The sequence below is a fragment of the Pseudorca crassidens genome, chromosome 10 (genome assembly GCF_039906515.1).
Source record: "Pseudorca crassidens isolate mPseCra1 chromosome 10, mPseCra1.hap1, whole genome shotgun sequence".
Taxonomy (NCBI): domain Eukaryota; kingdom Metazoa; phylum Chordata; class Mammalia; order Artiodactyla; family Delphinidae; genus Pseudorca; species Pseudorca crassidens.
This window is the reverse complement of record NC_090305.1, coordinates 74,516,573-74,540,979: the sequence shown is the minus strand read 5'-3', so window position 1 is coordinate 74,540,979 and position 24,407 is coordinate 74,516,573. Positions and strand designations below refer to the sequence as shown.

At 39.9% G+C, this 24,407-nt stretch overlaps 1 protein-coding gene across 12 annotated transcripts in view; it reads left to right on the top strand.

Moving 5' to 3' along the window:
• The window catches only part of ERC2 (ELKS/RAB6-interacting/CAST family member 2), a 960,889-nt gene that overhangs the window by 360,525 nt on the left and 575,957 nt on the right, over window positions 1-24,407 (top strand). For all 12 annotated transcript variants that reach the window (XR_010947074.1, XR_010947075.1, XM_067754789.1 and 9 more), the window contains one exon: window positions 8,317-8,484. Coding sequence is in view for 10 of the 12 variants with exons in the window: in XM_067754789.1 (XP_067610890.1) it covers window positions 8,317-8,484 (168 nt within the window). In the remaining 2 variants the exon portion in view is untranslated. The remainder of the gene's footprint in view (window positions 1-8,316; window positions 8,485-24,407) is intronic.

Below are 24,407 nucleotides of genomic sequence, written 5' to 3'. Positions count from 1 at the left end.
TTAGTGTAAGAAGTAGCCAAAAACTTAAGTATGAAAACAGGCTTTATGAAGTTGGCTGGATTATTAACCCACATATGATATGAATCCTTCCATGTAGGTGATACAAAGCATTCTTAACCCAGTATTGTTTTCTTCAAGTAGGTGGCATGTGGGAGTTGGGTATAATTTTTTGACGGGTAGGTAAGACAAAATGCATCTTTACAACCTGAAAATTTTAACTGTGTTAACAAGTTGGTGATTGTAACTTAACTTTTATAAGCATAGCATGTGTTTATGCAATACTGAATTTTATTTTTCGAATTGAAATTGTATGAAAGAACAGACTTATAATTTAAGACAAAAGTATATTGTAAATTATGAAGCAATGTATGATACAGCCATTATTGTTACTCTTTGTGCTATTTAAATATCTTAAAATATAGTATAGATTTTTTTTCCTTGGTCAAATGTTTAAGTTTTGGGTTTGCTAGATGAAAACCAGCACACGGAATTGGGATTATCTAGTCTTTTTTTCCCCGGTCATTATCACTCCATTGATCAACAGGAAGGTAAATACATGATGGACATTAACTGGTCGTCTTGAAGAGCTTAAGGGTGTAATTGATAAGATCATATCTCTTACTGCCAGGGGTAGGGAGACCTTTTAACTAAGACTGAAAACCAGGGACCCTTTTAGGAAAGGGATTTCTCCCAGTTTTCAGTTGTGTAGATGTCCTCTCCTCACAAGTTTTTGTTGACTTGATCTCAGTGGGAGTAAATGCATCTATGTGGAAGTAAATCTGTAAATATGCAGAAGATGTCCTCATTAGTCTTCTGGAGGAATGTTGATATAATTACAGGACTGCTCGCCCACAAGTAGGTTAGACTCTAGTCCAGGTTCTCTTGTCTCAGGAGCTTCCAATTCATATAGCCATTTACCTTTTTAATGTTTCCTAGCATCTCAAGCTACATGTACCTAATCCTGAACTCTTGATTTCTGACCTCAAGTCTGATTCTCCCTAGTCTTTCCCATAACAGGCAATAATTCCACTGTCTATTCCAGCCAGTAACCCAGGAGTAACCTTTGATTCCTTTCTTCCTTCCCCCCTGCCCATAATTACAAACCCGCAGCTCTCCCAGCTGCCTCCTGATTGTTTCTCAAAATATATCTCAAACACAGCCACGTTCTCCTTCTCCACCACCTCCATCCTAGTTGTGGCAGCCAGTGTCTCTCCTCCAGATGACTGCCTGTCCCTGGCCTCCATACCCGCCCCCCCACCCCCGCAATGTGTGTTCATACAGTAGCATCAAATTTTCCCATCCTTGACCAACAAAAAGACTATTGTTTTTTCACAATTCCTTGCTTTCTGGTTTAACAAGGTATTCTATACTTACTGTGTACAGTTTCTTGCCACAGACCTAAAATCAAATCATTTCTACAGTGAAACTGATTTGTTTTAGTTAGAAATGGTTTTAAGAGACAGTATTTGGGGTGGGCGATCATTGTTACTGAGATGGTCACTTTTTTCTAAGCTTTTTTAATGGACAAAGCTAGAACATAATATTTTAAAAAAGAATACATACCATGTGTTCATCCTTACTAGTATTACAAGGCTCTTTTTTAACGACTTAAATTTATTAAAATGCAAAGTTATCTTGACAGCAGAGGAGCATGTATAAAGCACAACTTATTTAAAGATCAATAAAGACCATTTAGGGAATTCCCTGGCGGTCCAGTGGTTAGGACTCCAAGCTTTCACTGCCGAGGGCACGAATTCAATTCCTGGTCGGGGAACAAAGATCTCACAAGCCCTGTGGCACAGCCAAAATGAAACAAAGCAAAAACAAATCAATAAAGACCATTTAGTGTTCCAAGATGGGATAGTAAAGGGTAGCCATCAGTTAAATAAACCATTTTAACGAATATCAAAGTGTCAGTCCAAGTCTAATTTATAATAGCTGATAGACATTTGCTAAATCATGAATTTTATTATTTTGTATGTACCCAAACACACAATATACATTTTCACCAATAAACACAGCCACAAATTAGCCTTTTTTCATCCAATTTTTTTTACAAGGCTTTTACATATGTTCTTATATTTGTATTACTTTCCTCTTACCCTAAAAATCATGTTTACTGATAATATTTACGTAATACTTACTTGCTCTACCTCACCTCCAACTTCACAAATATATGGTTCAATAAGTCATGACCTGACAGTCTTGTTAAAAGGCTGTATCTCTAAACTAGGACAGTGCCTGGCACAAAATCAAGTCTTCGTATTTGTTGAATGAATGAATAAATAATTCTAGTTACTGGAGATAGAAAGAGCACCTACAGAGAAGAGAAATTTGAAATCAAAATAGGTGCAGAAGTCGAAGAGTAGAAAGACATAACCTAAGTATAGGGTAAGAGATAGACACACCCTCATCTATAAGTTAATTTTTAATGGTGCAGTTCCTGAAGGTCATTTTTTTCTGAAAGGCAACTTTTGCTATAATTAGAGATTAATTATATGTGGGGAGATCAAAATCTAAGGGCTGAAACTTTGGGGCTTATTGGAATCATGCATGGTCCAATATGGTAGCCATGAGCCATATGGGGCTATTGAGCACCTGAAATGTGGCTAGTTCTAATTGAGATATGCTAAAAGTGTAAAATAAATGCTGAATTTTGAAGACAATACAAAAAATGTAAAATATATTATTAATTTTTTAATATTGATTACATGTTAAAGAGTAATATTTTTGATATAGTGTTATCAGAATTAGGGTTTTGATATAGGGTTAAGTTAAATATATCATTAAAATTAATTTTACCTGTTTCTTTTTACTTTTTAAACTTGGCTACTAAAATTGAAAAATTACGTATGTGGCTTGCATCATATTTTCATTGGACACACTGTCTTCAGTCTTGTTTCTGGAAGGGTGGAAGTGTCTGTGCAACATTTCTAGCCAATCCACACATCTCGAACACTGCCCATTTCACCAAGGAAAAATCACTCCTCACATCAATTATGTTAATTGACCAAATTTCAGGTACTCATCAAATATAAAGAATATTGAGGCACTTTTGGTAGTTGACTCTGGCATCTCAGCTTTTAACTGAAATCTTTCATAGGCTAATTAACTACCCCTGGAGAACTTTTTTGCATTTGGGAAATATACCCATCTACCCACCCACCCAGGCACCCCCTCCACATAGACACACATATCATACTGTGTATGCTGAAATATTTTAAAGTAAATGACAGACAATGTAACACTCTGGTACACGTTAGAGCACAAAAACTTACTTGCTCGTTCTTCACTTTTCCTGAGGGTTGTTGATTAGCAACCTTTATTGCGTTCCTACAGTGTATAAATCACTGGGTTAGAGGCTGTGGAAAGCAGAATAATAAAATATAATAATAATAGCAAAAATGTATTGAGTGCTTCTAGGTGCCAGGCACTGTGCTAAGTGCATTATATGTGTTATTTAATTTAATCTTTAACATAACTTGGTGAAAGAGGTACTCTTATTATCCACATTCTGCTCATAACACCTTAGTGTTGTTCCTGACATTTGGAAGGCCCGTGGGTAAGTCCATGGCCATTGTCATGAGTTGCTTGAACACATATATTTGCAACGCAGAGACTTTGCAAAACAGAGTTGTCTACTTGAGCCACTTGTTGATATGGATACAAACTGAAGTTCAAACCAATGTGCTTAAGGAGACTCTTCCTCTTCCGTCTCTCTTTCTTTTCTCCCCAAGGTCTTGATCTTTAACCTCTGTGTTCACTCCCTAGGGTTCTGCTACTTCTTCCTTTCAGCTCTGGCCTTGGCCCTCTGACATTTCCCCCCTTCTTTGGAATTGGAGTGAAAGGTTAGGGGAAAGTAGATTTTGAGGTCTTAACACACATGGAAGGAGTAGATTTCGTTTAGGTTTATGGTAGTCTCTAAGACAGACCTTTCTAGCTTTAAGGCGCACACTTTTTAGTAAAACCAGGGGAAATTATTGTAATTATTGATGAGTGGTTTAACACATCATACTGTTATGTCCAACCCGTGTTAGGGATTGGGGGGCAGGAGGTTAGGGGGATCCTGCTTCTCTTGAGGATCCAGATTTATGGAGGTTCTGCCATCATCTAGCTCCACCATCTGGAAAATGTAGCCTTTAAGATCTCTGAGGAAGGGGAGGTGGGTGGGGATGGCATAGACAGGAAATGATGTATGTCGCTTCTGCTTACATTTCATGAATAAAACACATGGCCTCATCTTCCCACAAGGGGGCTGGGAAGGGAAATTGTTCCTGTGTTCAGGAAGGAAAGGAGAATTGGATGTGAGTGAGAAGTAGTGGTTACTACCACAGCAACTTTTAGATTTTAGGTTATTTTTAGTGTTTGTGTCTTTGGAAGCTATGTACTTTATGCATACTTCCAACTTTGAAACTGTCTCCTCATTTGAATGATTGCAAGTTGAATCAAATTCAAATATACACTTAACCCAAGTCTACTATTAGGAAAAACAAACAAACGACACTTTGAATGTGAAATAAAACTATATTGGGAGCTTTAGTGTATGTTCCAGTTTCATTTTCTTTTAAAGTTTTTCTTTGTGATAGCATGTTTATTCAATGCCTGAAGTGTTGTCGAGTAAGTAGTATTCAATCTGTGAAAATTTTCAAGTGGCCCCTTTTTCTCTCTCAAGTGTTTTTTTTTTTTCTCAAGTGTTGCTGTAGTCATTTTAAGATTGAAGTGAACCATTTGATTTTTAAAAATTATTCATGGCACATCAAGTAGCACTTTGTGTTTTGTCACAATATTGTACCCGTTTCTGAAGGCCTATGTGACCTTATGGTAGAAAGGTCAGGAAGCTTATATATAGAACTTCTAGAAACATACCTCACCATTGGAACTGGTTATAATTCCTGGGTGATGACAATGAAGATTAATAATGTTTAACTCTGATTTTGGCAGTTTTTGCCCATTTCATTGCCATGGTCCTTTTCTTTCAAGTTATTACCTGGAACAGAAGTGATAACAAATGCTTCATGTTTCATACTGCCAGGTAAAAGGTTAAATTTTCATATGTTATATGCTTTTAAATATGCACACACATGCACCCACATATACACACAAATACACAACTGGATCAGAAGGTAATGAGTAATTCTTCTAAAATGAAAAGATTGTCTTAGTTTTAACATTAGGTGACTAGTTCCCATGTGGTTAAGTCATATGTAAAAATTGGAAATTCAACCTATGGGTCTTTGTGCACTGACTGTATCATACAGTTCTAATTTCTTTTTTTTTTCTGGGAAATGATGGTGCTCTTTGCTTTGCCAAGTTTTGTTATTGAGTTGACTGCCAAAGTTTGAGAGAGAGTCAAGGGCCCTTAAAATTATTTGGTGTTGAGTGACGAGGCAGAGAAAGGTATTTCATATTCCCAAACATTTTAACTTTTATGTCTCTACCTGATGTTGGAATATAATCTAAACTTCAGGGCTTTTCTGATTCTTTTAAAAATGATGTACACTGTCGAGTGAGGTTCGAGTATTAGCGAGGGGAACTTTAATCCTACTCATTGTTACTCAGTTTGGAACTACATATTCTAATTTTTAATAGACTATGTTCTTTCTGGCCTGATCTTCCTTGTATTTAAACTTCTGTGCATCAGAAGGTCCGTGTGCCTGCTTGTGGTTTTGCACCATCTGGAAGTTAAAATTTGACTTTAGAAATGATGTCATGCTTGCTTACTACAAACTGGGCTAATGTTGGTTGAGAATTGGATGCAGTTCAGGTCAAAGTTTTGTCTAAAAAAAAAGACCCTTAAGCTTCATTTCTTGATTCCAGGAGACTGTGCAAAGCTGTAAAGATAGAGTGAAGGTGACTGAAGGGCACAATTCAAATTCCTTTGAAGCTAAGTACATGCTGTCAGGCACATGGAAAATAAACTCCCAAAAGAAAGACCTTAGCTGGCACAGACTCCCTCCTGCCATGTAGAGTTTGGGTGTTGTGAGTAGTGTGTTGATCACGACCATCTTTGCTCTCCATTTTATTCCTGGAGAAATAGTCTTACGGCTAAGGTTGCTGTTTATCTCTTCTGGGCTCAGTAAGATGGGGCAGGGCACTGATAGATCACACATAGCCAGAGGGCACTGCAAATGTTAAGCTTATTATTCATGAGTAGAGAGTCTCTTTTTCTAAACTCTCTCTAGCACTACTCACTACCTCCCATATTGTAATTTATTTCAATCATGGTTTTGGATATTGGGTGTTTCCTTCGATCCAGATACAGACCATTCATCTTTGATAGGTAGAACGTGGGGCTAATGGGACCACAGTTTTTTCTCAGATAGACACTGAATCCTGGTCAGCCTGTGTGCAAATCTCTACAATCGAATATGTAACCCCTTCTAACCACTGCTGTGATCTACAGTGTTCAGCATGTTCCACCAATTTCCAGGGAACCCACTAAATGCCATCCTTTATGTATAAACTAAAAATCATATTTTTTTCACCAGATAAGAGGAAAGCTCAAAGAGAAGTATTGATGTTACTCCAGGTTGGTAGACGAAGATAACTTTAAACAAAGATAAGCCACTTGAGAATCTGGGATGTTTAAGCTTTAGTGCAATTGGCGTGAATTTTCACTTAGAAAAGGAGAGATCCCCAGGACATGAGTATCCCCTTCACCCACCCGCCCCGGCCTCTATGGCCATTTGTAAGAAGACACACAGCTATCAGATGTATGAAGAATCTGCAGTTCACACCCTCAGCAAGCACAGAATGTCCATCCTCTCTCATAATGCAGTCTGGGTCATTCGGCCAACTGGGCTTCAAGTACGCGTCATCGCTTTTTCCCTTGCTGGGACCTCCCAGCTTCATCCTCCTCTCTGGGACAGAAACTAGAAAACCTCCTCACCAACCTCCCCATCACCTTTGACCTTTAAAAACACAACTTTGGCACCCCTTTCTTGGAAAGGGGTAGGAAAAGGAGATTCTACTCTGGTAACTTTATCTCTAATATCATCATCCTTCCCTGATGTATTCTGCCTATGACTGATTTCTGTCTTTAAAATCATAAAATGTCAGGCACTTAGAGACAGTCTGTTCTTACCACTTTGTTTTATGAATGAAGAAACTGAGTCTGGAAGCCTGCGTGTGGGTAAGTGAGAGTTATTTGTCCTGATCCTCACAGGTAGAAGATGGAAGCAGAACCTGGCCTAAAACCTAAGTGTCCTCTTTCCGTTGTTCCCAGTTGCCTTTGACTTTGAGTCCTCATAGTATTTACGTATCTATTTATTTTGGCGTATTACAGTATTCTTGCATCCTTTGTAAACAACTTTTGTTTTTTTCCCCTTTCATCCAAATTTTACCTGCTGGTAGTGTAATGAGCAAAATGTTCAACAAGAATTGGTATCAGATGCAGCAGCCCCCAGCTCACCCCTGGCCCATTCTTTTTCCTCAAGACCACCTGTTTAAACTCTTCATGCCTGGTTATTTTGATATCTCTGAATAACATGCTTGCATCATTACTTCCTGAATGTTGATGTAGCTTCTATCTGTCCAATTCTTGGTACAGAAGGTGAGGATTAAAGTCTTCCATCACCCCCACGCCCCACATCACCCATGTAAACTTTTTTTGCACATGGTCTTTGGAATGTTAACATTGAAAAAATAAAGGTAATGTTTCATCATTTTATTACTGACACTTGAAAAGCAGAAATTGTAATAATCTAAGTTTTGAGCTAAGGTAGAAATAGGAATTTTTTTGTATGCTCTGTCTTTTTTTTTTTTTTGTACTTGGAAAGCAGTCTTTCATAAAGCTGGAGCATGAGTGTCATTTCCACAACATTTTCTTCTAGCAGCATTTACTTCCTCTTGGCAACACGTCTTTTTCTAATTTAGGAGTGTTTCTCAACGTGTCAGTCTTGTTCTCCCAGATATCCGTGGCATGGCTCATTGTACTCTCTGAGGAGAACATGAGCATCCCTGGAGGGTGCTGCATGAGACGTGTTGTACCCTCCCTGGGCTCTCAAAGACACACAGAATTAGTGTGCTTTTTTTTCCCCAACCTTTGATTTTACAACGTGAGACATACTACTATTTCATAATGTCTTATTTCATATAAACCTTATATTTTAAAAAATGTATCACTGTTCGGGTACACATGCAACAGAACTTTAAGGTAGATGTAGGCTTTGAAACACCTGGAGGTGCCCATGAGCAGTGTTTGATCACACTGCTCAGAAGGTATACTGCTACCCCATGCTCCTCGCAGGGCAGGACTGATGGTTACTGATGGCCTCTCTGTAAAACTACAACCCTTTTTCTTTTTCCTGATTTCAGGTAGATGCACTGAGATTACGACTAGAAGAGAAAGAATCTTTTCTCAATAAAAAAACAAAACAGCTGCAGGACCTCACAGAAGAGAAGGGGACACTGGCTGGAGAGATTCGAGACATGAAGGATATGTTAGAAGTGAAGGAAAGGAAAATCAATGTTCTTCAGAAAAAGGTGAGTAGCTGACATAAGCCCTTCAGATTGAGAATTGATAACATCCATGTTTTGTCATTTGAGAGAAACTTTTGAGCACGTGGAAAAGAAGAAATTATTGTTGAAGAATTGTAGATTAGGGAGTATAAACTTTAAATTTACTGGTATTTAACTTACTGGTGGTTGTACTGTGTCATTTTTAGCATGACCTGTTGAATTTTCTATTTGATTACCTAGAAACTAAATAGTGATGATTGTTTTTTCATTTACCATCTTAAACATAGAGATAATTGTACAAATTTAGATATAAAACTAAAATTTATAGTTAATTTTTCCTTACTGAGAATTGAGCAGTGTGTTTTGTGGGTCTTAAAGGTATTTTAGTTGCATTTTGTATTTACATAAACTTTAGTAGCTCTTATCCTGTCAAACCCATACAGATTTTAGTGCGGGAATGGTAATGTTTACACCCATTACTTAATTGGAATCAGTGAGAGAATGTATAATAAGTTCTAATACAGTGACTTAACCCAGAAGATGCTTGACCTGGTTAGGGCTCTTTTTTCTTTCCTTCTTTCAGCAGTTAATTTTCTCCATTGTAGGGGAATGAGATTTGGGGACAGCACCCAGATTTTTTTTTTTAAGAATTCTTATTTGCTACTGTGTACAATTTTGGTGGGACCATAGGGTCCCTTGCCTTCCGTAAGGAAAAGTGTAGGCAAAAAGAGAAACCAACACCTGCTCTTTTAATAAAAAGAAGCTGTTGGGAAACACAGGGGTCTCAGATTAACAAGCAGGCAGCATGGAAGCTGGGCAGGAACCAGTGTGGGGAAGCACGAGCTGGCTGGCCAGGACACTGCCATAGACAGGCATGTTGCCAGGCACCAATGCTGCAGCTGCAGGCAAATGGTATCTAACCGGCCCTCCTCTTGGTGTCATTTGCCACCATCACCTCTCACCTTGTTTATATTGACAGCATCCTACCTGTTTTTCCTGCTTCAACTCTTACCTTTACTACAGGCTGTTCCTAATACAAGCTGGAGTAATTCTTTTAAAACATAATATAATTCTTATCACACTCTGACCAAACCTCTCCAGTCACAACCAGGTACCTAATTCGTGGGGCCCAGTGCAAAATGAAAATGTGGGACCCCTTGCTCAGACTTTATTGAGAATTTCAGGATGGTAAAGGAAAGCATTAACCCAAGCATGGGGCTCTTCTGAGTATGGGGCCCTGTGACCCTACACAAGTTGCACGCCCATGAAGCCGTGTCCCCATCCTCAGCGGCTTCCATCCTCACAGGATATTGGTCGTCTGATATATCATATTATTAATTCATTTCTGTTAAGATTTTACAGACAAGGCCCTGGTCACCGTTACAGCTCCAGCTAATTGATACAGGTGATTAGAAGAGGGCTGGGAAGAGACGACTGAGGACCCTTTGAATCAAAGGACTGTCTAGGGCAGGTGGGACTAAGTGGCAGTTCGTGGAGCATATACTAAGGATTCAGAAGAAGACTTTTCATTTAGAATCCCCACCAGCAAATGATACCAAAAGCTGGCATCTATTGAACTTAACTTATGTTGAACACTGTATGCTAGGTACTCTGCTACGGTTATTACGTTCACTATTTACTTACTTTTGACCATATAACCCTGTGAGGCAAGCACAGTTATTAACCCCAGCGATGCTGAGGCTTATGGTAGACTTACCCAAGGTCAAACAACCTAGATACAAGTTTATGTCTTTGGGAGTATAGAATAAAATGATTATTGCAAATTAAGAGAATAGGCCTCCTTTTTCTTTGGCCCTCAAGTTTATGATGACACCAAGTGCAAGAGCAAATCAAGTAAGAACATCATAGTTGCACAACCAGGAGTTGAGACTAAGCTCTCTCATTCTTTTTTTTTTTTTAATTGAAGTATAGTTGATTTATAGTGTTGTGCCAATCTCTGCTGTACAGCAAAGTGACTCAGTTATACACATAGAGGCATTCTTTTTTCTAAATATTCTTTTCCATTATGGTTTATCGCAGGAGATTGTGCTATACAGTAGGACCTTTTTGTTTATCCAGTCTAAGCTCCTTCATTCTTGAGGAATAAATGGCAACAATTTTCTCAGTAAAGATTTTGGGAAGGCACTTTCTTTTTATCTTTTTTCTTTTTTTTAAAAAAATATTTATTTATTTATTTGGTTGCACCAGGTCTTAGTTGCAGCAGGCAGGCTCCTTAGTTGTGGCATGCAAACTCTTAGTTATGGTATGCATGTGGGATCTAGTTCCCTGACCAGGGGTTAAACCCGGGCCCCCTGCATTGGGAGCACAGAGTCTTATCCACTGCGACACCAGGCAAGTCCCTGGGAAGTCCTTTCAATGCAGAAGTGACAGTTGGCCACTTTTGCTGATGAGAGTATTTTGCAAAATTTTAAACTTTCCGTCACAGCCAGATTCAAAGGTTTGGGAATCAGTTTGGGAATTCTAGAACAAAGCCAGTTGTGTATTATGGCTCCTTTGGGCAACAGGATCATGATCTCACTTATTTAAGCCACGCTGATAATGGATTTGGGAATATTTCATGTATATTTGGAGAGGTTGTTTAGCTTCAAGTTTTTTTTTTTTTTTCCACTGAGTATTTACCAATACATTTGGTGGAGGATATAAAACCACTGGCAACATAGTGATGGGGCAGGAGTGCTATTATACCTGCAGTGTGAAAGAGAAATAATTCCTAAAGAAGTGATGCACACAATTCAGAAACTACGACTTCAGAATGTGGAAATAATACAGAAGCTGACAGGCTAATGAAACACTGTCTTTGGGACTGGGGACTCCTTAGAGCTTTGACCACATTCAGCATAATTGGCTGATTTAGGGCAGGCCTGGACTGGGACAGCATAAGCTTTGGACAAGGGTGTGTTGGCATGGAAGAACAATAAACTCGTGTCAATGTCCGAGGTGCAGTATTACTTAATATTTCTTTCTTGTAGACTCTTTGGCAACCAGCACCGTGTTTTGATGCCAGTAGAACTGGGTATGCTCCTTCCATAGCCATGTTGAACCTGACCAAGCTAGGCTTGCACCTCATATCTGTCAGCTTTGCCTTCAGAGCCTTGGGTCTCAGAAGTCTTGTGTACTCCATAAGCCATGTGCACAGGTCACATGTCTGGGCAGCAGGCACGGGCATAACGCTCTAAGCATTTTGTTACTTGAGGAAGGAAGTGAAATTGAATAAACAGAGAACCCCAGGTGGCATAATATCTCTGATCAAACTTGTGTAGCAAAACAGAAGTCATCGAGAGTGGATTTGGTCCTACCACCATGTTTCTGGCTATACTCCATAGTTCCAAGAAATGGAATTCTTTTAGTAGGTGTCAAAAAGGTGCATGTATGAAGATTGTTTAGTGGATCATCCCTGTGTGGCTATGATACTGAAGTCAGAGAAGCATCCCAGTTTTCATGCTACAGCCATAGCATTCTGTTCCCATACCTGAATTCAAGCTTCCACTGATGAGGTGCTACCTGACTATTGAGTTTTTGTAGTAAATGTCATAAAACCTTGATGACATTGTACATTTGGAAAGTATATAATGCCTAGGATTTTAGAACATGGTAGCATTATTTGAACCAGATCAAATTCACACTGTTATGTAGCTCATAGATTCTTGCAGCATAAACTTACTACCCAAGAAAATTTTTTTAAAGCCATTAAACTGGAGAAAAATTCTATCTCCATTTTCATTCTAGGTCTCAGTCCCACAAGCAATGTGAATTTATAGAGCAGAAGTATTTTATTTATTAGGGGTAGAAAAACAGATGGTGATTTCTCTGTACGCCAAGTTCACTAGCTGTCTACTGAGCTTCATAGATTGCCCCGTGGGTTGGAAAGGGCAGGGAGAGGGGAGTGTAGTTGGCTCCTGGGAATGGTATATATGGACCTGCCCCTTTAGCAGTTTTCTTCTACCCATTTGGAAGTATGATGGTGAAAATTCTGAATGACAATAGAGGAAAGAATGCTACAGGAATGTGGTTATTAGCTTACTGGATTGCTTCGTGAAGTTTATATTAAAAAGTTAAATTTGAGAAGATGGCTAGGGAACATAGAGATTTCCACATGAGTGTAAAATTGACGTAAGGTATGGAGGACTTTCTGACTCAATTGAGCTCTTTCTCAGTGTTAAATATCCAGTTGGACTTTTCTATTTATTATTGGCAAACCTCCTAATTTTTTAAACATGTGAAAAATCATATTCATTTTGCATTTACTAGTGTTTCCTACGTGTCAGTCAGTCACTACTGTAGGCCCTGGAGGTTTAAAGAGAAATAAGACATTCTCCAGTCCTCAAGAAGCTGACAGTCTGGTTGGGAAGGTAGACTTGTATAAAGTGGCATGTTACCAGAAACAAACCACTTGATGGATGCAAAGAGCAGAAGCTAATTCTGGCTACCTTAAGCAAAAGGAAATTTACTGCAGGAATATCCAGAGCTCCAGTATCTGGCTGGTAGAACCAGATTAGGGATGATCAAGAACCAGGACAGCTCTAGGAGACCAAGAGAAAGCAGACAGTGGCCTGACCTTGTAACCCGGAGTGTCTGGTCAAGTGTCTTCCCTGCTGTTGGCTGCCCTCACCCCTCCCCCGCGCCGCCGCCCCACACCCTTACATCGTGCTGTTGGTCAAGATTCAGAGTCCTGGGACAGAGCTCCAAAGTTCACACAAATGCCTCTCATTAGTAGGATCTAACCAGACCCTACCTAAAAGGAATCTGGGAAATGTGGTTCCAAGCCGTACGTCTGAGCTTTCCACTCAGTTCTTGTGTCATTTAGGGAAGTCTTTGCTGACGCTGCAGGCTGGGAGAGGTTTTACACTCGTAGATAACCATTTCTTGGCTCACTTTGAAGTTATGCACCCCGTTAATGAATGTTGGCTTCACTCCAGGGCTAAGCTCCTTGAGCACCCCAGACGTCATCATCAAGATACCCCCAGCTCCTTGCAAAATTCTTGGCAGGTGATGGTCCTCAGTCAGTATGCATTTGATGAATAAATTATGTCAGTAAATTCTGAATGAATGAGAACTTGGGAGAAGAGAAATCACTTTGAGATCCACTCCTGGCCCAGGAATATTGTTTGCTGTGAGAAGAGTCATTTGCCCCAGTGAAATGTCAGACCCACTTGTTGTTCCCAGAACAGTGTGTTCTCTGTAGGCTGCAAGATGGAACCATCCCATGAGTAATAAAGCACAGATAAGGAAATGATTATTGCTCCACCTGCATCTAACACCTCCAGCCTCTGTTCCATTACCCTGGGAAGATAAAAATGGATGAAGCCTTGAGTAAGGGAGCTTAGCCACTCTTCTTTAATTTTCCCTTTTAATAAAAAGAAAATGTGGCATTTTTAGAAAATACTGTTTTGTTCCCCAAAGAGACTGCTTCTTCCTCCAGTTCTCACTTCTAACTTACTGGATTGTTAGAGTCATGGCATTTTATGAGAGTGATACAATGAAATTGCTGATTATCCGTGGTAATTTCCAATTATGACCATGCAAATGATAATTTTTATAACAAAAGGGTAATCTACTATTGATTGAATCCTTACTATATACCAGACACTGTGCTAAGGGCTTTGCATTCTTAGGTTGAGTCCTTATAACAAACCTAACAGCATGTACGTAGGATCAAAATCGCTATTTTTAAAATGCGAGACTGTGGTTTAGAGAGTGACTTGCCCAGAGTCACATGGCAGGGAGGTGAAAGAGCTATTCTTAACCACCACGCTATTCTGGTGTTTTTCTGTTTATGGTCCTGCTTCCCTCATGAGACAAGTGGGATCATTAGCTTTTAGGGATTAGCTGAACTATAGTTTGAGCAATTTACCTGAGGTCGATACACAAGGATGCCTGGTTTTAATACCAAACTGGCAGAGATGCAGCTACTAAATAATGTGATGAAAAATAGGAAAACAGTTAAATTAAAAAGTATGACATCAGATCTGGATTTTTAAAAGTTTATGTTAGTCTGTATTTAGGAAAAAGAAAGATTGTGGTGACCTTCAGTTTATGTTTATATTTTCCTCCATGAGATTCTTCCCGTACCATTCTAAGCCATTGGCTTGTTTTGCAGCTTCCTTTTCAAAGGATTGCACCATTTTTGCTCTCTTAGTAGTTTCATTTTGTTTTGGTTGTTGGCTTTAAGGACTGAGACCTCAAAAGGTGATCTGAGACGTCTGAGCATCTTTCCTGGACTAGTCGCTGATGAACTCAGGATTCGTTAGACTCCTCCCTTGGTCCGAGAGGAAGTGGTCTGGGAAGCCATTCCACTTTGCAGGGAGCTGTTCACCTAAGGTTAGACCTCCGTGTAGTCAAGCTCACTCTACATCTGAAGCCAAGAACTGGGCTGGCACTCAGGGGATGGGGCCACAACCGAGGTGGCTGTGAGTCTAAGGCAGTGGTTCTCAACTGGGGTACACTTACAAGTCCCAACCTCCCAAGGAACAGTTGGCAATGTCTGGAGGTAGTTTTGGTTGCCACAGCTGGAGGATTACTGCAAGCGTCTGGTGGGTAGAGTACAGGGGTGCTGCTAAACATCCTGCAATGCACAAGAGACAGCCCCTTGGCCTCTGCCAAAGCAAATTACTATCTAGACCTAACCCTGGTCTTTTGGGGTCCTTTTCTTCCTGTGTATGGACCACCCTTCTCATCTTGGATCTCTCTGCGTCCTGCCTTGAGATAGTATTCCTTGAAGTGATTTTTACGTAGTATAACAGACATTTCTCTGTAGCATTTTTAGCTACACCTTTTTTCTGGCACGATTATAGGCAGTTTACAGAGGTAAACATCTTGGGTGGGTGGGTGTGTGGGTGTGTGTATGATTGAACTGTTAATATTACTTTCTCTTTTATAATTTCCACATATATTAATTAATCTATAAAGAGTATGTATATAGCACTCTTGAAGTATTAAAATGTTTAGAATTATTTAAACTGATCTGACCATACTGATCAAATCAACTAATTTGGAGAGGGGTGGTGGTCAAACTTCAGTATAGGGAATATATGATAGAAATAAAACATCTGATTTAGAATAGAGATGAGTCACCTATCAGTTATGGCCCAGTTTAAATTTCTTTAGCTAAATGCCAGCATTTCAGTCATCTGGAAAATACCTTTAAGACTATTTTTTTTTTTTCTGACAAAAAATGAACTTTATTTTAGCAGCCATTTGGGCTGAAAATACGATTTCTATATTCACATTTAATGCATTTTTCATATATTTTGTCTAGTCATTTGGGATAAGGTAACATCGTTTGTTCATGTTGACTGATCGTAGGTTAACTTACGTTGCTTAAATATTTGCAACTAAAAATAGTATTGTCTAGGTTAGCGTTTGTGGTTTGCCCGTTTTCTTTTGAAACTGCCTTCTTCAGTAGAAAATATAGGAAAAAGGGAACTTATTATAGTATAATAAATTCTCTGTATGTATTCTATGTTTGTAGGGTAGCAGTATGTCACTGGGTCTAAGCAAAAGCATCTTTACTCTGGCATCATTTAATACATTGTGTCTTAATTATGGCATGTGGTTGGTGTCAAGGGTCCTAGAGCAAATTAAAGTCCACAGGACAAACAATCAAGCATGCGTGGATGCTATTCTTATCTGGAATTATTTGCCCAATGTTAGCAGTGGCCTAGGGAAGAAACAGCTTGATTTTAACCAGTTGATCCTATTGATCATTTTGCCCCAATGAAGTGATATTTCGAAGGTCACTTTGTGTCTCTTGAGTAGAGATTGTGGCTTCCTTGGTAAACCTTAGCTTCTTTGATAAGCAATGAATTCACCAGCCTCCTCCATTGTGTAATTGCTTTTTTCCTAAGGGATTTGAGGTTGCCTTTTCTCTTAGAGATGACGTTGATGAAATGACATTTAATTATCAAAAGAACCAAAGCTAAAAAATTTACCTTCTGATGGAGCAATTAAAGGGATTTAGGAAGCCTGCTCAGTTATTCATGCATTCAGTCAGCATCTATAGGCACTGTACTCAATTAGCTGCATCTTTCTACCCCCTCACTCTATTGAACCCAACTGAATATTATTTGACTTTAAAAGACATGTTAAAGTGGGTATGCTGATAAAGCATGGGCAGTCCGGAAGACAAAGATATGAGAGAACATAAATCTGGAAGAGACTTGATGAACCCTCCTAGTCCAACCTTTTTATTTTTCCACTCAGGACACAGAGGTTCCAGAGACGAAGTGGCTTGTTTAGGGTCAAAGAACTAATTAGTGACAGAACCTGGGCTCTGATTACACTTTTCCTTTTTCTTCTCTCCATTCCCCTGTGATAGCTGAGGCCTGGGACATCACTGCCCTATTCTGGCCAGTTTGCCTTCCCTTCCTTCCTACCATTCAGTCATCCAGCAATACATATTCAGCATCTGTAATGGTCTGGATGCTCTTCAGGCACTCGGGGATACAGAGGCTATTGGAGAAGGTATAGTTTCTGTCCTTTGAGAGCTCACACTCATGGAAAAGACCACTGAGCAGGCAATTGCAGGGCAAAGTGTGATATGTGCTATGCCAGCCAGGTACATGGTTCATGTAGGAGGGCCACCTCACCTTTTGTGGGGAATAGGATGGTCAAGGAGGACTTCTGGAAAAGTTGATGTCTAAACTGGGATCTGAGGGAGTAGGAAGTGTTGTCCAGTCAAAGTGGCAAGAATAGTATTTGCAAAGGTTTGGCTGGAAGAGGCAGCACAGTGCATTTGGTGGAATTAGAAGTAATTTAATATAGATGGACCACACTCCCCTACCTCATTTAGGAAACAAATTTCAGAGAAGTTTTTCTATTCTTTATGTCTTCTAGAAATCAAATATATTTTATAATTAGCTTTGAGAGTCATTTTGACTTCCATATTATGAATGCTCTCTTCCAATCCCTTATGACTTGCTAGTGGCAATAGTGATTATCTGTGTTATTTCAAAATGCAGTTCAGTGCCAGATGGTACTGAGAACTGCTTCTTATTCAATGAGAGCTGATCCTGAGCCAGGGGAGGCAAATTCTCTTTTAAATAAATATTTGCTTCTGGGTTAAGACCTTATATTCTGTACTCAATTTCAGCATGATGGATTTTTTAAAAGTTTGTTTGTAATTACCTGCAAAACCCCTGAAGATTTAAAATAAAAATGCCCAGAGTGCCCTGACTGTGGCCGCTACCCTAATGGGTACAGGCATCTTGACACATCTGTCAATCTCAGCTGCCAGCTGTTGTTGTTTTGTGGTATGGAATTAGAGGTGTTTGAGCTTTTACAGATTTCAGTCCGGAGCTGGTTCCATTTTTCCTCCCACATACTCCCCAAGCCATTTAATTTAAATCAACCTTAGGTATGTGGGAAGAAAAATTTTCTGTCTGTCTTTTTTACTTATCCTGTGTTTGACAATGGATTCTACCTTGCTATGAAGAGTTTACACATATCTGTATTAGCATTTATCATGTTATATTGTACAGAGAAGTCCATAATTCAAAACTTTTATAATATGTGTCTTAAGTTTCCCGTAGGGCTAAATGTCAATTAGAAGTGATGCATTCTTGGGGCACATAACTCCATAGTTATTGTGGGAAAGGGGCACCTTAATATTGTTCTGATATTGCAGTCTTGTTGCCATTTTTTCCCCTTTTTCCTTACTTGATTACACTATACCTTTTTTTTTTTTTTTTTTTTTTTTTTGTGGTATGCGGCCTCTCACTGTTGTGGCCTCTCCCGTTGCAGAGCACAGGCTCCGGACGCGCAGGCTCAGAGGCCATGGCTCACGGGCCCAGCTGCTCCGCGGCATGTGGGATCTTCCCAGACCGGGGCACGAACCCGTGTTCCCTGCATCGGCAGGCGGACTCTCAACCACTGCGCCACCAGGGAAGCCCTATACTATACCTTTTGCAAACTAAAAGATATAACTGCTTTAAACAGACTGTTTTCCCAGAAGTTGAATTCTAAACTAATGGCACAGGGTATATGGCAGTTTGGGGTCTTCAGCATAGCATTATATCACACTTACATACTTTTACGATTGCTGGTTTCTGAGAACCAGCAGTAGCACCAACATGGGGACTTCCCTGGTGGCGCAGTGGTTAAGAATCCACTTGCCGATGCAGGGGACACGGGTTTGAGCCCTGGTCTGGGAATATCCCACATACTGTGGATCAACTAAGCCTGTGCGCCACAACTACTGAGCCTGCTCTCTAGAGCCCTCAAGCCACAGCTACTAAGCCTGCATGCCACAACTGCTGAGCCCACATGCCACAACTACTGAAGCCTGTGTGTGTAGAGCTCGTGCTCCGCAACAAGAGAAGCCACTGCGATGAGAATCCCACGCACCGCAACGAAGAGTAGCCCCTGCTCGCTGCAACTAGAGAAGGTCCACACACAGCAATGAAGACCCAAGGCAGCCAAAAATAAATAAATTAATTAATTTAAAGAAAATCTGATCAATTTATCTAAAAAAAGAAAAAAATAGCACCAACATGTACTCGGCCCTTGGATAATATAATTAGTTTATAAAAGTAATTTATAAGTCTAACAAAAGTGCTATGGTAGGTAGAATTCTAAGATGGCCCCCAAGGTTTCCCACCTCGCTGGTATATATTCCTTGAATAATGCCCAGGACTGTGAATATGATGGATTTAACATAGATTATGTATTATGGCACAGATGACTTTAAGAAAGAGAGATTATCTGGGTAAGCTTGACCTAATCATATGAGCCCTTTAAACATGGATTCTAAGGTCAGAGTCAGGGAAGTCACTGATTCAAAATAGGAGAGGGATTCACTGCATGAGAAGTTCTCCACTGTTGATTTGAAGATGGAGGGGGCCACATGGCATGGAATGCGACAACCCCTGGAGCTGAAAGTGACTCCCAGTGACAACAGCCAGGAAGCAAGTACCTCAGTCCTAAGACCACAGGAAACTGAATTTTGCCAATAACAAGAGTAAGATTGGAAGTGTTTTTCTTCCCTCTAGAGCCTCCAGACAAATATTCATTCTGGCCAACACCCTGATTTCATCCTCAGAATACCCTGAATAGAGACCCCCGCCACACTGTGCTGGAAATCTGACCTACAGAATTGTGAGCTGATAGATGGATGTCATTTTAAGCCACTGGATTAGTGGTATTTTGTTGCACAGCAATAGAAAACTGATACAAGTGCATATTAATATAACTGTTCAGTAGTAATAAACCTGTCACAGAAATCCAGAGGCAAGTAGAGAGTAGTGGAGTTCACAGGATACTTACAAGGGGTGTTGGCTCACTAAAGTGGTATTGCGTGTAACTGTAATGAAAGCAGTTTCCTGTGCCTTTGACTGCTCAGTTTAGAAACCATGGAAGTTGGATGAATTTTTATAATTTGAGGGGGATTTGCATGATTTCAAAATGTATGCTTAGGAATGAACCTTTATTACACTTCTCAAGTTGTATTACTTCAGGTTGCATAACTGAGATTTCTTAAAGTATGATATTATGTGTTTGTTTCCCCATTAAATCCTGAGCTCAGCCGAGGAAGCCACTGGGTCTTACTCATCTTCTTATCCCTAGCAACAAGGACAGTGCTTGGCACCTTGTAGGTGCTTAATAAGTGTTAGTTGGAAAGTTGAAATGTAATGGCCCCAATAAACAAATCTCTCCAAAGTTCTGGTGAGATTAAGGATGAGTAAACAAATAGGAATGGTTGTGTTCCAATAAAACTTTATTTACAAAACAGGCAGTGGATCAGATTTGGCCCATGGGCTATAGTTTGCTGAGCTCTGGGGTAGATCACAAGTTATTATAGCCTAAAGGCAATTCTAACATATAACAACCTTCATGGCAAGTTTGAGATTTTTAAAACATATACTCCAAATATTTGATAGAGCTGAACAAGGTGTACTTCTTTGGGGGGCTGTATTTACTATTTGCCTCAGACATTCCTGTTGGTTCAATGGAAAGTAAGTCACTCGCTTCCAAGGATGAGTTCTTCCCAAGTTTCTGTTGCATCCTGCAGCTTTTTTGTGAGTAAAGTCTGAATGAAGCAAAGCTAAGCAAATAGGATGCTCGAATGAATAGCACTAATTGACTTGGGGTGGGAATATTTCTTTAGTAGTGAAATATGAAGTTAAATTCTTTAAGTTGCATGTGGCACTTTGACTTATAAAAGGCTATAAAGGGTAGCACATATGTACACTGAGGCTTTCTCCAAATTATGAATGTTTGTGAACTTGTGAACAGCTGGAGGCATAGACAAGGTTGGCCAGATGGGAAGGTAGGAGTAGAGGCAAATATTCTTTGCTGCCGTTCTGTGTTACCAACACTTATCATTAGAGCTCGCAGGGGAGGGTTTTTGAAAAGAAATAGAGGCAGTTATAATGTGTCAGGTAGCTGGGGGAAAGACAAATATGGGGGTAGTAGACCAAAGCTGCTTCATCTACTGATTCTTCACCTAGGAATTCATTCTAAGAAAAAATTAAGGAAGTAGGCATAGATTTAGTCACAGCCTTGTTCATAGCATGGTTCTTTAATTTAAAAAATTTTTTTACCTGAAGAGTGAAAATATTATAAAGTGGAGGAGTGAATAAATAAATGATGGTATATTTCTACGTAGAAATTCAGCCAACAGAAATGACGTGGAAAGATATTCACATTATTTTGCTAAGTGAAATAAACTGTCTACCATATGTATGTACAGAAAATGAGAATGCCTGTTTTCTCACACCCTCACCGACATATGACTCTATTTTTGTTTTAAAAAATTTTTTACACACATATACATATATGAACGCATCAGCAAAATTAGTTTGTTAAGAGCATGGACTGTGTCAAGCCTGGCTTTGAATCTCACCTTAAGGACATTTTAACCTTAGGCAAGTTGCTTACAATTTCTCTGCCTCATTTTCCCCATCTTTAGAATGAGGATGAGCTGACTTTCCATCTCAGTTCTTCTCAACGTAGTAGTAGGTGTTCAAAGGAGTGTTGTTGAATGCACAAGGTGCCCATTACTGCTGGTGCACAGGTAATTATTATTTTATATTAAAGATCAGAGTTTAAATGTTGGACCCATCAACTCTTTCAAAGAGCTTGGAAAGAAAACGGAATTACTTTGTAAGCATTATTTAAAATTGATTTTTCAATTTACATACAGTAAAATTCACTCTTTGTGTTACAGTTCTTTGGGCTTTGACAAAAGCATAGAGCTGTGTAACTACCTTCACAGTCATGATACAGGACACCTGTGTCACCTCAAAACCTCCCTTGTGCTGCCCTCTCTGTAGTCAGCCCTTCTTCTCAGCCCCCAATCCCTGGCAGCCACCAGTTTGCTCCCCATGCTGATAGTTTTGCCTTTTCCAGAATGTCATAGAAATAAAAGTATACAGCATATAGCCTTTTGCATCTGGCTTCTTTCACGTGGCATAACACATTTGAAATTCATCCATGCTATAGCCTTTATCAATAGTTCATTCTAAAGATAATACTTCTGAAGATAATGCCTCTTATTTATGAAACATCTGTATCATAGCCACACAGGTGTTTTTTTTGTCCCTGAGGTTGCCCTGAAGCCAGAGTTGTGACAGTATAGAATGATAGCACTGAAGAAGACTTGAGAAGCAGCCTGGTCTGATTCAGCCTGTTGAGGAGGTGAGGGTTCTGAGAGCCAGAAATCAGATACATAACCTCAGGTGAGCTCAAGTCAGACTTAAGACCAGAATTCAGAGCTTTGATGCTAAACTAGCAAAGTTATATGGAGGTCAGATAGGGGAAACCATTTTAGTGATGAACTAGTGGAAAGGTCCCTGAAGGGCAGTGGGATGGTGGGGGTGGGGAGGGGGTGTGCATGCGTGCGTGCGTCTGCTGTGATGTATTGCGTTGAAGTGATGACCTTAAATTGCTTTTAGAAAGAACAAACCAGCACTTTTTTGTGTTTAGGTTGGGAAGAAAGGACCTTCTATCATTATTATTTTTTTAAATGAAGTATAGTTGATGAATAGTATTATTTAAGGTATAGGTGTACAGTATTGTGATTCACAGTTTTTAAATGTTATACTCCATTTATAGCTATTATTAAAAATTGGCTATATTCCCTGTGTTGTACAATATATCTTTTTAGTTTATTTTATACATAATAGTTTGTAACTCTTAATCCCCTACCTTTGGATTGCCCCTCCCCCTTCCCTCTTCCCACTGGTAACCACTAGTTTTTTGCTTTATATCTGTGAATCTGTTTCTTTTTTGTTATATTTACTAGCTTGTCTTATTTTTTAGATTCCACATATAAAGGATATCATACAGCATTTGTCTTTTTCTGACTTACTTCACTTAGCACAATACCCTCCAAGTCCATCCATGTTGTTGAAAATGGCAAGGGGTGAGTTTGTGTAATCTACCTCAACTTTCTATCATTCATAGTAAACACTGGCTTGGAGAATGGCCAGCAGATATCACAGTTGTTGCTTTCACCCCAGGGGTGTGTAATATATATGGTAATTGGCAGGTTAGCAGACATTTGGTCTGTCCAAAATGTCCAGTAGACATTTAGTGCATGCCAAAAGGTCCTTGATATTTGGTCCTGTCCAAAACCATTTGGCATGGACCCAATATGCTCATGGACATTTTGGGTAGGACCAAATTTTAAGGACCTTTTGGCATGGTCCAGATGTCTTTATGGATATTTTGGATAGGACCAAATATCAAGGACATTTTGGCATGGACCAAATGTCTTTATGGATATTTTCGACAGAACCAAATACGACCAAATACCAAGGATGTTTTAGCGTGGACCAAATGTCTTATGGACATTTTGGACAGGACCAGATGTCCTGCAAATATTGGCTAGGTCTTTTAAACATGTAAGCTTGGTTTGATGAACACCAGATCCCCACAGAAAGCTCACACCAGATCCTGAAGTGTGCAGAGGTGTGTAGTTCACTTTGAAGCCTAAATTAGAATGAGTCCTTTTATTGTCTATTATTTATCCTGTTTATGTTTTATTTCTAAAGGCATAGTACTACTTTATCTAAAAATAACTAGATAACATATAAGTACCATATTATATCTCTGTCCTCAAGAAATAAAAATAGATTTTTATTAAAAATTGAATTAGATTTTTAAAAATGGTATCTCTTGAGGGGAGGAACCAAGATGGTGGAGTAGAAGGACGTGCTCTCACTCCCTCTTGTGAGAACACCAGAATCACAACTAGCTGTTGGACAGTCATTGACAGGAAGACACTGGAACTCACCAAAAAATATGCCCCACATCCAAAGACAAAGGAGAAGCCACACTGAGACGGTACGAGGGGCGCAATCACAGTAAAATCAAATCCCATAACTGCTGGGTGGGTGACTCACAGACTGGAGAACACTTACACCACAGAAGTCCACCCACTGAAGTGAAGGTTCTGAGCCCCACGTCAGGCTTCCCAACCTGGGTGTCTGGCAACGGGAGGAAGAATTCCTAGAGAATCAGACTTTGAAGGCTAGTGAGATTTGATTGCAGGACTTCGACAGGACTGGGGGAAACAGAGACTCCACTCTGTACTAGTGTGCTCATCGGGACCCAGGGGAAGGAGCAGTGATCCCAGGGGAAGCTGAACCAGACCTACCTGCTAGTGTTGGAGGGTCTCCTGCAGAGGCAGGGGGTGGCTGTGGCTCACCGTGGGGACAAGGACACTGGCAGCAGAAGTTCTGGGAAGTACTCCTTGGCGTGAGCCCTCCCAGAATCTGTCATTAGCTCTACCAAAGAGCCCATCTAGGCTCCAGTGGTGGGTCACCTCAGGCCGAACAACAAACAGGGAGGAAACCCAGCCCCACCCATCAACAGCCAAGTAGATTAAAGTTTTACTGAGCTCTGCCCACCAGAGCAACAGTCAGTTCTAGCCACCACCAGTCCCTCCCATCAGGAAACTTACACAAGCCTCTTAGATAGCCTCATCC